At 50.6% G+C, this 19,577-nt stretch overlaps 1 protein-coding gene across 7 annotated transcripts in view; it reads right to left on the reverse strand.

The window, feature by feature from the left end:
• The window catches only part of FAM120B (family with sequence similarity 120 member B), a 110,793-nt gene that overhangs the window by 48,929 nt on the left and 42,287 nt on the right, over nt 1–19,577 (reverse strand). For 5 of the 7 annotated variants that reach the window (XM_088023787.1, XM_088023792.1, XM_088023789.1 and 2 more), the window contains one exon: nt 19,103–19,195. In XM_088023787.1, the coding sequence (XP_087879913.1) occupies nt 19,103–19,195 (93 nt within the window). Of the gene's footprint in view, nt 1–10,738; nt 12,005–19,102; nt 19,196–19,577 lie in introns of those variants that run through there. The other 2 variants (XR_015768280.1, XM_088023790.1) reach the window with 2 other exon arrangements.

Here is a 19,577-nt window from a genome sequence, read left to right on the forward strand (position 1 = left end):
TTTAAAAAAAAATTTTTTTTTTTTAAAGATTTTATTTATTTGACAGAGACACAGAGAGAGGGAACACAAGCAGGGGGAGTGGGAGAGGGAGAAGCAGGCTTCCCGCAGAGCAGGGAGCCCGATGCGGGGCTCGATCGCAGGACCCTGGGACCATGACCTGAGCCGAAGGCAGACGCTCAACAACTGAGCCACCCAGGCGCCCCTAAAAAACCATAAATTTATGATATAGGAATTTACCCACTTCTTTGTATATCTTTAAATAATAGGGCAGCGGGTGTAGTAACTAATCTGGAGACAAGGATGACAGGAAAGGACACACACGGATCTCTCCAACTGTGAGGTGACATCGGATCCTCCGTGATCCCTACTGGTGACATGGCCACAGCTGCTGCTATTATTACTAGGATTTGTGGACTCTCTTGTAAAGGAAAGGATGAATTTCAGTTAGAAGTTGGTGAAAATAAAGATGTATTTTTTCCTGTTCCAGTCCATACACTCTCATTTCAAGAATCCTTACAATTATATCCCATGTACACCAGCAATTCTGGGCATGACAAAAATAAACACGCGCGGTGGCAGGTGAGCACTTTAAATAGACAGGCCATAAGCCTGAGACCGGCACTTGCTTTCCTTATACTCAGGCAGTCTTTGCAGGAGGGTTTGCCAAGTGTGTTCATTGAGGGTACTCCCACCAACAGACATGGGCACTTTTGGAACCACTAGTACAGTTTTAATTATCAGGTGCTAAAAATAAACTCTAAACCAAGAAAAACACAATAAACCAGAAATAAAGTCAGTGTCTTGAAGGGCTGGATGTGTAGATAATTTCATTTCTCAAACACAATCACGTCCCTTTGGATTCCAACTTTCGAGGTTAACTGTTCTGTTCTCAGGGCTTTCTCTGCTGCCCAGAACGGGCCATGCCCTCTGGCGTGAGGGCTCAGGAAATGCCACGTGAGCCCTGAGAGACGGTGCACACAGCAGGTGGTACTGAAGTAGGAAACTTCCTTCTCCTCCCTGGGGTGCCCAGAGCCACACTGTCCCCCTGTGAACAGCCCCCGTCCCTCTCCCTCCCCATGTTCCCCATCCCTCCAGGCGCCCCTGACGGGAGGGGTGTCTCACCCTCTCTGGCCTCAGTGCTGCCCCGCTTCTCTTCAGAAGCTGCTCTAGGTTCAAGTCCAACATGAATGTCCTCACCCTTTCTCCAGACGGCCCCGCCGTGCTTGGGCGCTCTGCCCCTTACGCACCCGCCTCCTCTCCAAGCTCTCTGCCATCCTTCATGAGGGTGTTCTCAGGACTCCTAGCTGACTTCCTTTTGCTACAATCCCAATGGGCTCATGTTTCCCAAATCCAGCTCCAATGCCAACTCTCCCCAAGCTTCCGGCTTGTAGGACCCACTGTCCAGACACACATCGCACATGGGACCCTCCCCAAACTGAGCTCTTTATGTCTCACCTCGGACACCCAAACTAGGAAGATGGGATCCCCACACCTGGGTCCTCCACCTCGGCCTGTAAGCGTTCCCTGAACCCTACCAAGCCTGCCTCCTGGACACGTCTCACCTTCCTGTGGCAGCCCCCGCACCCTTGTGCTAGGCCCCTCGCCAGACCCAGTCCGTCCCCACTCTGTGACCTGTTTGGACCGGCACATGTGGCCCTCGGAGGGCTGCCTGTCACTCTGCTGCCGGGGGCCCCCCCACACACACACATGCAGGGGAGTCCCAGCTGTGACCAGAGCCACCTTCTCAGTCTCTAAGCTGCACAATGAACCCCCAGCTAATTTCTTTGCTCCCTTCTGAGGCACTCCTGTCCTTACCCTATTCTCACCTCAGTTCCATCAAATTCCAGCCCAGGGGCAAATGCCTGGAGGAGAAGGGGACAGGAATGCCCTCCCACCCCAGGAGGCCTGCTCACCACAGTCACACTCCCGCTGAACCCACCCTCCTGGGATCACCTCCTTCCCTTTCCTGAGCACCCAGGACAGGTCTGACAGAGTCAGCGTTCTGATTGCTACTGAATGAGTGAGTCTGCTGCTTAAATACCAGAACATCATATACAGTGTATTTACTTCTCCATCAACTGCTGATGCCCTTCAAACGGACGGGCAGAGGGTCTCTATTAGGGGAGTGGGCTGACTCCATGTCACAGCATGATGCTCATGTACAAGGACACAATCATGGCCTTCCTGTGTACGTGCCATGTGACACAGGGCACGCTGTGGGTCCATACACGCGAGGCCACAGTAGGCCCAGGCCAAGGCGCACGCTGTTAAGACCAGCGCACACTCCTGACAGCTGTGTACCAGCTGCCATTCTAGAACTATCTAGAACCATCTAGAACCTAGACCCTGCTGTCCATATGTGTGCACGCGATGAGTGCTCCACAGTGAGCTCCCCGTTTGGCGTGATGCTGAAATAGCAAACTCCAAGCCGGGGCACTGCTCACAGCAATGGCCACACAGTGGACAGGCTCCACACTAACAGCTTAAGTGCAGCTCAGGAGTGGCCCAGGTACCGCAGCTGCTGCAGGAAGAGCCAAAGCTGGGAGTCCGCCATTCCAGCCAAGGGACTGTGAACCATCGTGTACTTCTGCGGGGCCCAGTGGTCTCGCTGGGTGCTCATGAGTTGCACATGCACTGCGGACGTGTAGGTCCTGCCCTCAAGGAACTGAAGTATAACGGAATAAAGACAGAATTTACACCAGAACATGACCTACTCATGTCCTCCAAAAGCCCTTCAAAAGCAAAGCTCTCTAACTGCTTGAAAAGTCACGATGTGCTGCAAGGACAGAGGAGAGGAAAGGTAACACGGTGCTATCCGGCAGAGTTCCTCCCGGAGACCACTCGGTCCCACTGTCCAGACACACGGCACTATGCACTGACGGATGGGAACCAGAACATTTGCTCTTGAAAAATAACCAACCCTAAATGACGTTAGAATGTGCTGAACTCAGAGTCGGCATTTTCTTTAAGTGAAAACAAAGCCTCAGCTACGAACACCATCCCCAGTGGCCCTGTCAGCGACAGTCGGGAACCTGTCAGGTCCTGGTGGTGCCACTGAGGAAATGCGTCCCACCTCAGGCAAAGTGAGTAGCTGGAACGGAGCCCCTGGGGGCCCCCGTGGTTCACCCCACTTCCTCAATATACTGACTTCCCCCTTTAGGCTCAGGTGAGCTACATTGGTCATGCTGTGCCCCATCTCCCAGCTTCCAAGTAACTCACCCTTCACTGCCCCACCCCGGAGAAGTGAACATGTAACCACGCCAAAGCAGGTGAAACCACCAATGCAGGAATCTGGTCTCGAGCCCAGTTATGCTGTCCTGGGGTCACAGGATGGAGTGACATCGCCAGTGCTTTAGGGAACTTTTAGTTCAAGAAACTGTGGGGCCATTAATTCAGTTTCCTAAACATAGCTTTCTTCTCCCCCCACCCCCCAACTCCACCATGCACGCTCTCTCTTTTTTTTGGAAGGGAGGGAGGGGCAGAGGGAGACAGAGAATCCCAAGCAGACTCCACACTCAGCATGGAGCCAACACAGGGCTCGATCTCATGACCCCAAGACCACGACCTGAGCCAAAATCAAGAGTCGGACGCCCAACTGACAGAGTCGCCCAGGCGCCCCCCGCCCTCCCTGGCTCTAAATATAAGCAAGGGTAGAAAACCCCGGGAGATCAAGGGGCACACAGCACTTGGAGGTACAGGTAGCGCTGGTGCTGGGGCCTGAGACCCTTGGCTAGTTCACTCGACTGGGCAAACACCACATGCATTCCTAGCAATGTGCTCATGTTAGGTGTTTTCCCTGCACGTCTCTGTGTCCGGGAGACAGAAAATAGTATTTCTCAGCCATGTCCACCTTGTGATTTTACTTTTCTAATTATAATGTAAGGTTTCAGAGAACAGACCATAACTTTCCTCCTTGACAAGTCTGTTAAGGAAGAGGCTGGCTGAAGACACTCAGAAAACAGAATGGAGAGACTGGGGCTTGTGGAAGCTTGATGACCAAGATCAATTCCCCTGTCACTCAGTGAACAGAGAAAACCACGAATTTATGCTAACTGGGTTCAGGGGAAAGCAGAGCATGTTCATAGGCTATAGGACTGACATCTGAAGCTCTGAGGTTATCTTCTAGCAAGAGAAATTCAATAGCAGCTCTTCTTCTCCCCCAAAGAAGTGGCACTGAGGGGAGACCCGGGGGACCCCCAGTCGGCATGGCAGAAAGCTGGGTCTGGCTCGAGGCTCGGAGTCACCGGTGAGCAGGGACCAATTCCATGAGGCTAACAGGTGCAGCTTTACCAAAGACAAGCAACCCATATTTTAGAAATAGTTAGGTGCTTTGGAATTAAGAAAAGGATGAGCCGAGCCCTCCAAGATTCCTGCCCACATGATGAAGCATCTGATGGGGACTCAGAAACTGGAAAAACCAGTTCCAATGTTCCAAAGCTTCACGGGAAATACTGAACGGTAAACAGCTCAACTGAATGGTGTTCGTCTTAATGCCAAAGAAGGTCCATTAACTGGGGCTTATTGGCAGTTATGCAAAATGCATTTAAATGGAACAAAAACTACCATTCTTGGCAAGCTGCAGCCCTTGAGCCAACTTAAACTCAGCTTCAGCTAGGGCTTCACCAGAGCAACTGTCCCATGAGCACGTGGAATCCCAAACAGGGTGAGGAGAGCACTAGTAAACAAAACGACAAGAAACGGAAGTTTGGAGGTCAGATTTCAGAGGTTCTATGCTCACTGGTAAGGTCCCCTGGTTGCAGTGAGGCATAATTGTACAAAGTAACCCTCAGGGGCACTGCGTGAACCTCAACAGGCAGGTGCAGGATCCACTCACGCCCAGCTGTTCCTCGGCCCTCCTGAGTTGGGACAGTTGGCAGGTCCTGGAAACACGGCCAGGTCTGCCTGACCCACGTGGGAGCCTCTGAGAACCCAGAGAAGGTTCAGTGTGTCAGGCTTGTCACTGTGCGTGGTGACACCTGTCACCAAGGCCACTCACCGTGCACACGGCGGGACTTTGAAAACAGTTGTTGACTATACACTTGAAACTATAGTTATGGTTCAATAAAAAGAATAAAAATAGTTGTTGAGTTTACATGTAAACAAATGAGGATACATGGAGACTGCCTGCTTCCCCCAACGCACAGGGCAGGGGTGGGAAGAATGAACGCTGTGCTGGGGACAGCAGCAGGGCCAACCCTTCCACGGTGCCTGTCTTGAGATGTCACGTACATTCACATCCGGGGCCACGTTCGTGTCCCATCACTGCGTGAGAGGTGCTCTCTGGACGTGCACAGACGTCTGCACAGAGGAGCAGGACAGAGCAGGACAGCAGGTGCTCGGGGCCCCAGGGCTCTCGTGCACAGGGTCTGGCTGGCGGCAGCACCCTGGACGCAACCTGCAGAGAAATACTCTCTCCACCCTGCTGAGCTGCTATCCTAGGAGTGCGGGTGTCAGCAGGTCTGGGGGCTCGAAGCTCCACCTGGCTCGGCCCCAACCGTTCTCACGTGCTGCCCTGACACGCACCTGAGGTTCAGAACTGACCATCATGTACAGCAGACAAGAAGAACAACTTCTCTATGTTTTCTGACGGCTTATGGAAGGGACCCAAGAGCAGAGAACAGGAGAGAAAGCACAACTGAGTGTAGAGCTGTGTTGACGGGAACACGTTCAGGTGCCTGAGGAAACCATTATGGGAACCACACAGCACGTGAGCGTCCTGCGGCGCGGCCTCCTGCTGCCACGGGCAAGAACACCACTGACCACTCTGCTCACCCCGTCCCCTCTCCAGACTGAGCCATGGAGCCTGCAGGGCATCCCACACCATCCTACGGCTCCAAAGATGGGCTCAGCCAAACTGCCACCTGTTGCCCCTCCTAGAGCATCGCACATCAGGGCAGCACGTCTGCCTCTGCGGCAACCCCATCAGACCCACAACCACCACGAGATTATACGATTCTGCTCACAAGTGTAAAATGACAGAAAGAACCAGGTTTAAAAGAATGATAAAAAGACTAATCTTTGCAAGAAACTAGTGACATAATATTTGAACTATTAGCCATAATTCACCTAAGACATCCCACAATCAATACACTTGAGCAACAGAGTAAAATCATCAAGTTCTGGCTCCTGACTTTCCTAAGTCTGGTCCCTGGGAGAACTTCAGAGGCTCCGACCTACCACAGGCATGAAGCGTCGGCACAAGAGCGAGGAGACGGGACCCCCTGGGTCACGAAGAAGAGGGGCCCAGACGGCCCCCGCACCCTCAGCAGTGCATGAGCTCTACCTGACACCCACGCCCTGTGGGTGTGGGAGCAGCAGGGGGCCGGGGGTAGAGAGAGTGCGACCATGACATCTCAGGGACACCCTTCCCCCCAAGCCCCGGTGCACTCCTGCCAACCTGTGGAAGGGGGTTTGAAAAAGAAAAGTAAGGTGGAAATCATATCCTGAGATTTGTTTCTGCTACAGAAAAATAAATTTTATTTGAAGAGTCTTATTCATGAAGGCAGAATACTTCTACAAGCACTCTAGCCTAAACATAAATACAGCGACTGATGAAAGTATTAAGCAAATCAACATCTGAGTACTGACAATGCAAAGATTCTATCAAAGTTATAAAAGATTCTGTTTCCACCCTCAAGTAACTGTGGATATATTTCCATTCATGGAAACAACACTAGCTGAGGACCTGCTAAATTGCCAGAAAGTGCAGGTACCAGAGAAGATACAAGTGTGAGTGAGGCCAAGTGTGTGGTCCTGAGGAGCGCGAACCCCAGGAGAGGGGACAGGCGTCCTCAAGCAGAAGACAAGGGATGCTCAGAGGGAGAGGAAGGGGACGGGCCCTGAAGCAGATCTGGGGACACCGGTGAGGCGTCCCGCGGCACGCAGGTAACGGCCACATGTGGGTATCGAGGAGCAAGTGCAGGTCCTTCCAGTGGGGAAAGGGATCCCTTTGTGGAAGGCTTACAGAGGAGGCAGTGAGGCCACGGCCCAGCGTGAAACCTCCAGGCGCCAGTCCTTCGCCTCTGCCCCAGCTGCAAGCGACGGGCAGAGGGGAGGCCAGAGGCTAGTTTCAAAGTCCCAGGGAGAAGTGCAGCGACAGCAGAGGACAAAGGGAGGGGACTGAAGCCCAAACCTGCGCACAGCTTTTCGATCTGAAGCTCCACAGCTGCGAATGGTACCCGAACGCACACAGGAGCCTCCTCTGGGCGCTGCTGGCGTGAGCGTCTGTGTAGACCCATGGCCAGCAACCAGGCTCCACCCCGAGGCCACCCGCCAGCACTGGCGGACGCTACATGGGCAGACAAGCAAGGCTGCGCACCAAGCAGCGTCACTGACAAAGGAGGCAGGGGCCCAGGTCTGGCCTGCCATGCTCTACGCTTCAACTCTGCAGGTGACTCATGCCACTCTCTTCCTCAAAGGCAAGTCAGCTGTGGGGCATCCGGCAGGGCACACGGATCGTTCTGGAGTCAGAGAGCGCCCCTGAGAACTTCCACGAGGCATCCCACCTGCTATCCTGAGCAAGACCAACGTGTCCTCACTGAATGTGGTTCCCAGAACAACTTGGAGGGTAGTTGTGGGCCCCGAGGACTTCTCTCAGGGCTCTGCTAAGTGCAAGGGACAAAGCACAGGAAAGGCACCAGAGTCATGCCCGGGTCAGGCGGTGGCCTGCAACTCTCCAGTGTCACGAGAGCCCTCTCCTGTTCCTCCACAATGTGCCTGCTCACTGGAGCTCATATCCTCCAAATCTCACACCGGGGACACACAGTGTGACACGTGTAACCAGGATCACAGGGCCACAGGCACAGGAAGTGACACGGGCATCAGCTGTCAGATTTGGGAGGGGCAGCTGGGCCCCAGAGAGCACCCTCTCTTCCTCCCAGGCGCACGATGACCTTCTGCCTGCAGACGCTGGGGAAGAGCACTTCCAAGTCCTACGTGTGCGCACGGATAAGACTGAGGCTCAGACCAGGTCTGCACCTGTTTTCTTGGCATGTTGATCCCCTTTACTCCATCTGGGGAGTCCATCGTCATCTTCTGTGCTTAGAGGTCAACTTTAAAAGTCTACTAGCAGTTTGAATAGACTCTACGTCTACTATTCATTCATCATTAACTTTTCGAGTGCCTAATTATAAAAGCATTTTTCTAAATATCTCTTTTAACACACATTTACACAATGCTGTTTTTCTTGGGCTGTGTAAGCAGTAAAACATTGGTCCATGGGCTTTATTTCGATGTGCTATAACAGTGTGATCTCAGCATATCCCTGAAGCATCTTTATTTTACACCAGAATTTAAAGGGGTTGACTTGGAAAGTGATGGTTCGCCAGCAGTGGCAATACTGACTAAAGATTTTTAATGGAAGATTTCTACATTTGCTTCTACACATGCGGTGTCTACTCTTCACATGGGAGGCTGTCTGGGGAGACGGCACGAAGCATGACGACTTGTGGTTTATCTCTTGGAGCTCTAGCTTTCTCAACGTGGAAGCGGCACGCACTGGTGCCCTGACCTCGGGCAAACCACCCTCAGACTGCAGCCTGTTGCCGGAGCCTGCCTGCACCACTTCCGGGGTCCCATTCCTTCCGGCTCCAGCAGACGACATCATCTTCAGTATTAAAACTTACCGAGCATTTGACATTCGTACAGCACCCAGCAGGCGACACAGAGGATCCAACAAGGAACAAGCCACCATCACTGACTCCCCCCCAACCAAGACCCCAAATCCAGACGTCATCACGGGTGGGCTAGACTCCAGAGCAGTGCATCCTCACCAGCCCCTTCAAGGCGCCTAAGCCAAGACACCAATCTTTGTCTTCATTTCTCTAACAACATAACAAGACAGGACTTTTGTTTTCCTCAAAGGAATGCTGTAAAAATTAACTGTATAATATTTATGAAGCCCTCCTAATTTCTCTAAAAAAAAAAAAAAAAACCAAAAAAACCCGAAAACAAACCAAACACAAACCACCCTATTTTGGCAAGGTATTATTACCATCATTACTCCTCAGAGTGTGTTCTAGGCCCAGCACAAACAGCAGTGGAATGGTCTCTGTCCTCAAGAGATGCACTGTCCAGTGACTTTCCTTCTCACAGAAAAGCCTGCAGACTTGCCTGCTCATTTAAGCCTGGGGCCAGCAGGCTTTTCTGCAAAGGGCCAGAGGGACTTACTTCTGGTCTGGGGGGCCTGACGGTGTCTGTCACAGCTCTCGACTCTGCTGTCATGGTGTGAACTTTACTTTAGACACCGAAATCTGAATTTCCTATCATTACCACATGTTATGAAATGAGACTTTTCTCCTAACCAGTTAAAAATGTAGACCTTGTTCTGAGCTCCCAGGCCATTCAAAAACAGGTGACGGGCCAGATCTGGCCTAGGGGCTGCAGTTGGCTAAGGTTGGGCATGAGCTTTTGGCAGAGTGAGTGCATTTCAAGTTTCATTGGCAGGATAAAGACGTGATCTGGAGAGTCGACGGCACAGACTGATTTTAAATTTAAATATACAGTAAGCTTTACAGCTTCCCTATAACCTAAAAAACAACTCCTGCTTAAAATCAGAATTGTCAAAATAACAAGCTTAACAGTGGCTTAGTCCAGGTTTATAGACCAACTTTTGGATACTCTCCTGATGGAAGTGAGAACAGCTGGAGTCGCACGCTTGCTCACCCAGGGTCGGGGGGAGCGAATGACCTGTGAGAACTCCGTACTCCGACACACATCCACAGCAACCACGCCCCAAGAGGAGAGGCCCGGCAACACTGTTCATTTTATGGACTCAGTTTCATGAGTTACCTGTGTGTGTAAAATGTTTTTTCAAAACCCTGCAATTCGAGGATACTCCTCACCCTGGTTGTTGACTTTTCAGCAAGCTCGCACTCCAGCTTCGGTCCCAGGCCGAGGCGCTCCATGTGGAAGCCGCAAGCACCCTGGCTCTCGGAGCTCCACCCAGGCACCCACACTCTTCTCTGGGGAACAGTGAATGGGCTTCCCAACAGGTGCAGGTGGCCAGGAGCCATGCAGGCTGCTGTGTGCACCTCTGTCCCCCACGCCCTGCCCCGTACCACCCGTCACATGGAGCACAGATCACCCCCAGGGAGACACCACTCTTAACCTCCCCTTTCCAAGTCCACAAAACCCTCTATTTTAAGGCAAGTGCTGACTCTGGTAAGAAGCCTGGTGAGTGGCGGCTCATCAGCCCCTTCGTGCAAGAGTGCAGGCAGCTCCCACCACCCACAATGAGCCCATCAGACTGCAGGTCTCATCCTGTGAGTGTACCTTACCTTCAGCAGGTCAGAACCTCTTCCCCAACAAAAGTAATTTAGTGCCACTCCCTAACAGTCGTGGAGAGGCTTTATTTTATCTTAACAATCTGGGCTCTTAATATATCACCAAATGGTAGCACTTCACTGAACCTACCCTTTATTTACTTATTTTTCCTTAACTGATTTAGGCTACATTCTTCCCAGAGATGGATCATCACCATTACCAAAGCAAGAAATTTCCTGCTCCTTTGCTGGAAACAGGTCCTTGGATTTATCAGTCACCATTTTACTTCTGGGCAGTATTGCCGAGTCTGTCACAAGTCACTCCAACAAACGGTGACCACAGAAGAACGTGCTCGGGAACTACACAGTGAGGATGCTCTGAGGTTCTGATGGGGGCGGTGAGCGCGCTTGTTTCCCCTTAATCCCGGCCCACCCTGCTCTCCCTCCCAGGTCCACCGGCAGCTCCCTGACCTGGGCTCCCTCCGAGGAGGCCTGCGTTTCATAAACAGACACATCAAGGCCCTCATCTTTGGGGATTCTTTCCTCCATGGGTTCATGGTTTGGCACCTGCTATCATTTAAAACACTGCTTACAAACTTTTTTCAGATGGACATTATTTGGAAAACAAGGAACAGATCAAAGGATGAAGTCCAAGATCCAACTCAGAATCAGAAAACTGCCTGCAGAAATGCTAAAATGCCGTATTTCTTTATTCATATTCTACTGGTTAAACATCAGACAGTGCTCCAGCAAGATGACATGGCCTCATATTAAAATACAAGAAATGCATAGATAGAATTACATGTTGTAGATCTGCTCCACAAAAATCCTTAATCACTGCCATGAGGCACTTCACCAAGCCTTTACTGGGCACTGTTTTAAGCTAGCTGCTGGAGATTACAAACAATAAGATACAGTCCCAGCCTCCCAGAGCCTACAATTTAGTTGTGGAAACAAATGTCTCCCATACAAGATGAGCCGAGAATGAGTGACGAAGACCTCGTGCAGGAGGAACAGTCTAGAAGGCCGGGAAGTGGACATCTCTTTGGTCTGCCACCACTGGCGAGTTCTGACGTTCAACCTGAATCCCTGTCTCCATTCAGATGTAAACATCAAGACGGAAGTCTCCCATTAGCTTTGGCTGATCACATTTTAGTCTCAGAAGATCCAAATGGCTGCAGAGTGTGAAGAGCTTCACAAAAACAAATATATGCATTCAACTCCACATGAACGGGCACCAGGTAGGAGCCGCGGGAGATAGGTAATGGTGTGGTGTTGGCCTTCCCAGCAAATGAGGCAGAAACGGGACGGACACGGAGCCCTCTCTCCTGCGTCCACCTTCTCTGCCACTCCTGCTCTACCCTCTACTTCCTTGCTTTGATGCTGTAAGCTGTAGGGTCCTAGCTTTGCTTTTCAAGCCAGGAGCTAATCATGTGAATCCCAAACCATTCCACAACCACCCACGCCCACGTGTGCATAGGAGCTGTGGCTTCCATGACTCTGGCTCACCCACCAGAGACTACAAGCCACAGCGGTTAAGTTGTAAGTCGCCAGTTACCTGAAGAGGACAGCCCAGGGCAGACCACGCGCCATAGCCGCCTCTTCAGCTCTGCTGGAGTTCCATGGAGATGTGTCAGAGCCAGAGGGGGCTTTGTAAAGGGGGCTTCCCCACAAGGGCCGCACCTGCACAACCACTTTGCTGAATCAAGCAGGCTCTAGTCATGTCGGTAGGGTGCTGGGCACTAGAAAGCAAACGGGAAAAAAGCACTGTCTCTCGGTCCAGGGAGGCCCTCATCTCGCAGAGGAAGAAGATCACGAAACCCCCACACAGGACATGCAGCTCTCCCACTGAGGTCCCCAGCACGACAGCTTTTGCCCTGGGCTCCACTCCCCAGCTACCAACGCTGGCATGCCAGAGTGAGGCTCCGGAAGTGTATGTGGAAGAAGTCTAGAACGTGAAAAGGGACTGCTTCCTAGCAAAGATAAGGAAGCGGTGCATCTCAGGCTCAGAGTGGGAGAGAAGGCAGCACAAGGCCCGCTGCCCGGTGGGGCTGACGGCCGAGTGCTTTCTAACCTTTGCTTCGGGGACCTCATGCCCTGTAGGCACGACTCTACTGGAGGGCCAGAGGCGAGGCGGGGAGCAGACCGAGCAAACGTGCAGCTCCATCCTGCAGCAAGGGACGGGCTGGAAATGTTCACCGCAGAAGTTTTCGGTGTTTTCCAGCGGAGGGCACCTGACTTTATCCACTAGAGGACAGAGTCAGTCAAAGAGACCAAGTTAAAGTCAGAAGATGAAGCTGAAGACAAGACAGAGGGAGGAGCCAATGAGCACAGCAAACCCCCAGCAAGGGCAGAGGGCATGGGCTCCAGGCCCTGGCGGAGAAGACAGGCCTCGCTGGGAAGCCCCAGGGCGAAGGGTGGCACTGGCACCTGCTGTGGACAGTAGAGCCATCTTAAGGAAACTCTTCCAAATTATTTCTACGTTTTCACAACTTAAATGATTAAAGTATGGAAGCTGAAAACCTACATGCTGCACCAGGAGTTCATGAAGACTCAGACTATTAAGAGTCTTGGAGGTAAGGGTGGCTGGCTGTTCTAACTCACACAACAGAGACCCTGAAAGAAAGGGACGGAGAGTGTGGTGCGGAGGGGCCACGATGATGGACCGTCACCGTGAGTGCCACGCTCAGCTGGTGGGAACCGCCATCTTAGTGGAGGTGCCACTCAGGTAGTGAGTGCCCAGAACAAGCAAAGTCGTAACGAAGTCAGGTCCTGCCTGAGGCCTCTGGGGGATATTTCAACCAGAAGCTGCTGCTGGCATGGACACTGACTAACCTTCACGCTCCAGGACCGTGCACACAACTCACCCGTCTGAGACTCCCTGTCCACCAGGGACCAATCCATGCTCCCCACGCATGCACCGTGCCGGGGGTGCTCCCCGCATGCGCACCATGCCGGGGGGGCTGGTATGAGGTCTGACCCACGGTGCACACTGACACCACCACAGCGAGTGTGCCCCAAGAACCATGCGTCCAGTAGATCCTGAAAAGTCCTCACAGCGGCAATGAAATGTGATGCTTACAACACGTCACTCTCTGAGGGGGTATAGCTTGGATTTCATAATAGAATTTTCCTTCCATTAACTCATATTTCTTTCCTTTTATCTCCCCATCAAAGATGACCAAGCACTTTCCAATGAGTGGTGATGAGTACCAGAGAAGGTGGCTCTGCAGATGCTGCTCGGGCGCTCAGACACTGCTCCCCAAGTCCTTGACTCCCCTAGTCTCTCCTCACAGAGAAATCTAGAATGTTCTAAACATGGGGAGCCTTCCATCTGGAAGGAGGCTGGAGTCAGAGCCAGGAGGGGGGACCTAACACAGCAGAGAAACTGATGAGCAAAGAGACTACGATGGTTCCTTTGGCTCTGCCCAAAAAGAGCGCCAAGAGGGATGTAAAGGAACTGCCCTGCTCAGGGTGGGGTGGGGTGGGAGGAGACAAAGGTTCTGAGAGCAGGCACCGGTCTGCTTCCTGGGCACCCTATTTGGCTCAGCAGTAGCAGGGTGACAACCCCAGTACCTCTTATTTTCTAGAGGACTTTGCAAAATGCTCTGGGCATGCACCCGCGCCTGACAAAACACCACTGGGTGAGTGAGGAAGCTGATGCTAACCCTGCACATGCCTAGACAAGTACATGCATGCCCGCATCAGGAACCGGGGATCTGGGCGCCCCGGGCTCCCCCTGCCACACGCCATGGACACCTCATGGCACATGACTATCCCTCTACCCTTGCAAGCTTGTCTTAAACTCAACAGATGCGAGCACCCAAGCTTCACGGGTTGCTTGTTCACTGTGTGACTCAGTGTACTGCTTAGCTGGCTTTCCCACCTAACCATGCAGACATCCCACCCTCATCCTGTGTGCACCCCCTTCTCTGTGTGTGTTCTCACAGGGGCTGCACAAGCCAAGTATCAAAGGGCCCCATGAGCTACGTGAAGCACCATGAACAGACTGGGTCCCCTAGAACGCACTTACGGACAGTCACACACACAAGCAGGAAAAGAGCAAGCACATACCAGCTTTCAGAGAGGACACGGCTCCAGCCCGGAAGACAGACAGTCTTACTCCCTGCGCACGGCTCAGCTCCTCGCACGTGTTCCGGCACTGAGGGGCCAGCGTCCCCTGTCACCCGTGTGGCTGCCCTCGGTGTGCGATGAAAGTAGCTGTCTCTGTCTTTCCTTAGTTACAGCTAATCCTGCTTCCCTTCATCTTTCTTTTCTTACAGAACTGTTGCAGATTAAGAGTTCTCGTATTCTTTATCATAGATAGCAGACTTCTATGTCTGTAAATGAGTATGTGTGTATATATAGTATGGGATATAATCTTTACATAATAATCCAATCACCTGGATTTTTAATAAAAATGTAAACCTGTATACCATTTTAAAGCTGTATTTGAGCTGCTGGGACAAGAAAAATAATGCTGGGCATTTTAAAAATTCCCCACGAGCACCAGTGAGCAGGGACACCAAGCTCACCTGCAGCTTATGGTGAAGACAAGGGTCTGGACCCAAAGCCACAGCTAAGTCCCAGATGAGTTGCTCCTCAAAAGCGGGAGTGGAGGGAGACCCTGGGGGGACCCTGCCCCTCCCCTCCCTGCCTCACGGCATCACCACAACCAATCCAATCAACCAGGACAGCCAAGAGGCCTCTGAAATTGCATCTGTTTTCAGTCCCACTGCTGGTAAAAACCCACATCCTCCTTGGGACACTCTCCACAGGGCTCTGGTGAGGAGAACATGAGCTGCCCAGTTACAGGCCTCCCAGGGAACCAATGTCAGTAACAGCCGGTACAGACCCCACTTCTGCTGGAGAAGCTCCAGCCTGTGGAAGGCACCCGTCTGCCGGCATCTGCCAGACTGGCAAGCGTGGGGCCTACGCGAGAGGACACAACAAGGCGTGCTCCTGCTGGGGTCCGCTTTTACCTCGCGCTTTCCCTCAGGCCCCCTCCTCCCAGAAAAGCACTGTCTCACAGCAAAGACCACTGGTTGGGTGTCAAGAGCCGATCCCACTTTGGCTCTGCCAATGACACGGGGGGGATGGGATCATGGCCTCGATTTCCACAGAGACAGAGAACATCCCACATGGTGCCACCCTCCATCCCGTCAGCAAGCATAGAAGACGTCCCCTCATGTTTATGAAAGAGAGAAGTTATGTTCTGCTGTATGTTCACAAGAACTTGTTCAATGTCGTGCAGCTACCAAGTGCGAGAACCCCGAACCCCACCTTGCTCTGCTGCCCACACTGTACACTGAGGCCGGAGACAGCACCACCTCCAAGTCCCCTCCTCCTTCTGTCTGTCTGCTTAGTTTTACTAGGACTGGAGAGAGGAGGCAGGTGAGAGTCAAGGGACAGATGGGCCCACGGTAGCAGCACCGCAGGCTGCCGGGGGGGCCACACAGCTCGGCTATAACCTAGTAAGAGTTTTATTAACCTACTGATAACTGAAAATTCACTTTTTAAAAATTGTGTTGTTCATACTCAGTTGTTCATACTCAGTGCAATCAGCTAACATCCTCAATGGTGAAAAGCTGAGAGCTTCCTCCCTAAGGTCAGGAACAGGACAAGAACGTCCACTCTCACCACTCTTATCCAACACAGGACTGGAAGTCCTACCCACAGCAATCAGGCAAGGAAGAGAAAGAAGAGGCATCCAAACTGAAAGGAAGAAGTAAAACTGCCACTATCTTCCAAGGACATGATACTATACATAGAAAACCCTTAAGACTCTACCAAAAAATGGTCAGAACTAATAAATGAATTCAATAAAGTTACAGGATAGATACATCAATACATGAAATCTTTTGCATTTCTTTTTTAAGGTTTATTACTATTATTAAAGATTTTCTTTATTTGTCAGAGAGACAGAGCACAAGCAGGGGAGGCAGCAGAGGAGAGGGAGAAGCAGGCTTCCCGCTGAGCAGGGAGCCCAAAATGGGACTCGATCCCAGGACCCTGAGATCAGGACCCGAGCTGAAGGCAGATGCTTAACCAACTGAGCCACCCAGGCGTCCCAATCTGTTGCATTTCTATACACTAATAAGGAACTATCTGAGCAATTAAGACAACAATCTCATTTACAATTGCATCAAAAAGAATAAGATAGGTAGGAATAAATTTAACCAGGGACGTGAAAGACCTGCACTCTGAAAATTATAAAACACTGATGAAAGAAAGTGAAGATGATGCAAACAAATGAAAGATATTCCATGCTCATGGGTTGGAAGAACAAATATTGTTAAAATGTCCATACTATCCAAAGCAATCTACAGCATCAATGTGATCTCTACAAAAATTCCTATGGCACTTTTCATAGAAATAGAACAAACAATCCTAAAATGTGTATGGAACCACAAAAGGCTCTGAATAGCCAGACAGTCCTGAGAAAGAACAGAGCTGGAGGCGTCACGCTCCCTGATTTCAAACTGTATTACAAAGCTATTGTAATCAAAACAGTGTAATATTAGCATAAAAACAGACACGAAAATCAATGGAACAGAATAGAGAGAGCTCAAAAGTAAACTCATGCGTATATGGTCAACTAATTTCCCACACTTACTTAGGAGGGCCATCATTAGGCAAAAGGTAAGTATTGGCCAGGATGCGGAGAAACGGAAACCTTTTTGCGCTGCTGGTAGGAATGCAAGCTGGGGCAGCTACTCCGGAAATGAGGATGGAGGCTCCTCAAAAAAACTAAAAATGGAGCTACCCTAAAATCCAGCAATCCAACTTCTGGGGATATATCTGAAGGAAGTTAAATCACCATCTTGTGAGGTATGTGCAGCCCCTGTTTGAGGCAGCATTACGCACAACAGACAAGACATGAAAACACCTTAGGTGTCCATCAACTGATGAATACATTAAAAAGAGGTGACAGGACGCCTGGGTGGCTCAGTCGGTTAAGCGTCTGCCTTTGGCTCAGGTCATGATTCCAGGGTCCTGGGACTGAGTCCCACATCGGGCTCCTTGCTCGACGGGGACCCTGCTTCTCCCTCTGCCTGCCCCTTCCCCTGCTTGTGCTGTCACTCTCTCTCTCTCTCTAGCAAATAAACAAAATCTTAAAAAATAAATAAATAAATAAATAAATAAAATAAAAAATAAAAAGATGTGACATATCTACACAATGCAGTATTATTCAGGCATAAAAAAAAGAAAGTGAAATTTTGCCATTTGTGGTAACGTGGATGGACCTTGAGGGCATTATGCCAGTGAAGTAAGTCAGAGAAAGAAAGACAAATACTGTACAAATACTGGTGGTCACTGGAGATAGGGGGTGACTAAAATGGGGGAAGGAGTCAGAAGGTACAGACTCCTTTGTGATTTTTGGCCCATACACATCCAGTCCAGTGCATAACATTAATAAGCCACAGGATGTGGAGACCACGGTTAATAATACTGTGTTGCATACCTGAAAGTTGCTAAGAGCAACTTTTATGCTAAGATTTAGGCCCTTCTTGCTAAGAGCATAAATCTTAAAAGTTCTCATCACAAGAAAAAATTCTGTAACTATGGGTGCTGACAGATACTAACTAGACTTGCTGTGGTGATTATTTCACAATATATACAAATATTGAATCATTGTTGAGCACCTGAAACTTATATAATGTGTGTCAATTATACCTCAATAAAAAAAGAATTAGCATTAACCTAGTAATAACCCAAAATTCACTTTTTAAAATTGTGTCTTGCCAAAAGGAGGAAAAAATCCACCTCTAAAAATAACTTTCTTGACTATAACGTAATGAAACTGCTCACACACACACACACACACACACACACACACACACACACACACACACACACACACACACAGCCTGACTGTATTTAATTGGGCTGCTATGAGAATTAGTTCATGGAGTTAACGTGGTACGGAAGAGTTCTGGGATTAGATTAAAAGTTGTTCATAAATGAAATTTATTAGTTTTTTTTTCACTAGAAAGACAAGTGAAAATTAATTCAATTAACTAGAATCTGCGGATAAAACTCATCATTATCCAAATGGCATTTATAAAGCAAAGTCTTCAGTTTCCACCAACAACTGACCTGACCTCAGATTTTCCTCTACAAAACAGCTATGGGACCCAACGGGGTGTGGCCAGAGAGGAGAGGAGCCAGGTTCAGCGGCCAACGGCTTGTTCATGAAATTAAAGGAATAAAACGCCTGTGAGTGGCAACATCTGAATGAGAGCAACACGGGCGCATGATCTCCATTTACTAAACACTCCACCAGCAAGGCACTGGGAGAGGACACAGGGCGGGTGGGACGTGGCCCAGGCCCCTAAGAGCAAGTCCCTGACGTCTGGGAGGCCAGGCCCATGGACAAAACAGGCAAGACAGGATGTGTATGGGCCAAAATCACGAACACCAGAAAAAGGCGTCCTGTTTTCCTAAAGTTAGCAAGGCTTATCAGGGATCAAACCGACTCGTGTCCTCATGTTACTACAATACTGAGACAGGATTAAGAACGACACATTTCCCAGCGCTGGAATCAGGCAGCTCTTGTGAGCACGTGACCCAGCTGAGACTGAGGTCTAGAGGGCCACTTCCCTGGAACATGGGACGCCATCTGTCCACAGCTCTGCTTGAACTTCACTAACCTGGGAGGACCCTGGGCTCTGCTGTGAGAGATGAAGCCACACCACAGCAGCATAAAAACACCCTGATTATAGATGCCTTCATACCTTTTCTGTGAAACACCAACCAAAACTTAAAAAAACACAACAGGAGGAATGGCTGGGCAGGCAGGGGGTCTCCAGAACTGTGACAATCAATCAGGCCAGTACCTGCAAGTCTGCAAGCTGCACAGTTGACTTTCCTTGGAGGCACAAGGCCTGAGCAATAAAAGCATGCAGATCCTCCAGGCAAAGAGTGTCCACCTGAAAGGGAGAGAGAGAGAAGCAGCATCAGCTCTGGGAAAAATCCAACACTGTGCACGTGGATTCAATGACTAAAGACAGGCACGCACTGGGGGCAGTAGACGAGGCAGAAGCGGAGGTCAGCGGGGCCTCTTTGTCCAGATCCCACAGTCCATGATGCCCAGGGCCAAGCTGGACAGGGCCCTGGTCACTCTGCAGCAAGGGGGGAAGCTCTAGAATGCTTGGGAGGGGCCATGAGCCACAACCAGGCCTGAGTCTTAGAGCAACACAGGTGACTGTTTTGGGCACCAATTCCCACAGCTGGTAACTTAGGGGTTTGCAGCATGAGCTGGGGTGATCAAGGCTGGGATAAGCTTCCACCTTTGCCAGCCCTGATGAAACT

Source organism: Eumetopias jubatus, unplaced genomic scaffold (genome assembly GCF_037043125.1).
Source record: "Eumetopias jubatus isolate StellerSeaLion01/CBP00866 unplaced genomic scaffold, mEumJub1_p1.0 scaffold_6, whole genome shotgun sequence".
In the NCBI taxonomy this organism is placed as follows: domain Eukaryota; kingdom Metazoa; phylum Chordata; class Mammalia; order Carnivora; family Otariidae; genus Eumetopias; species Eumetopias jubatus.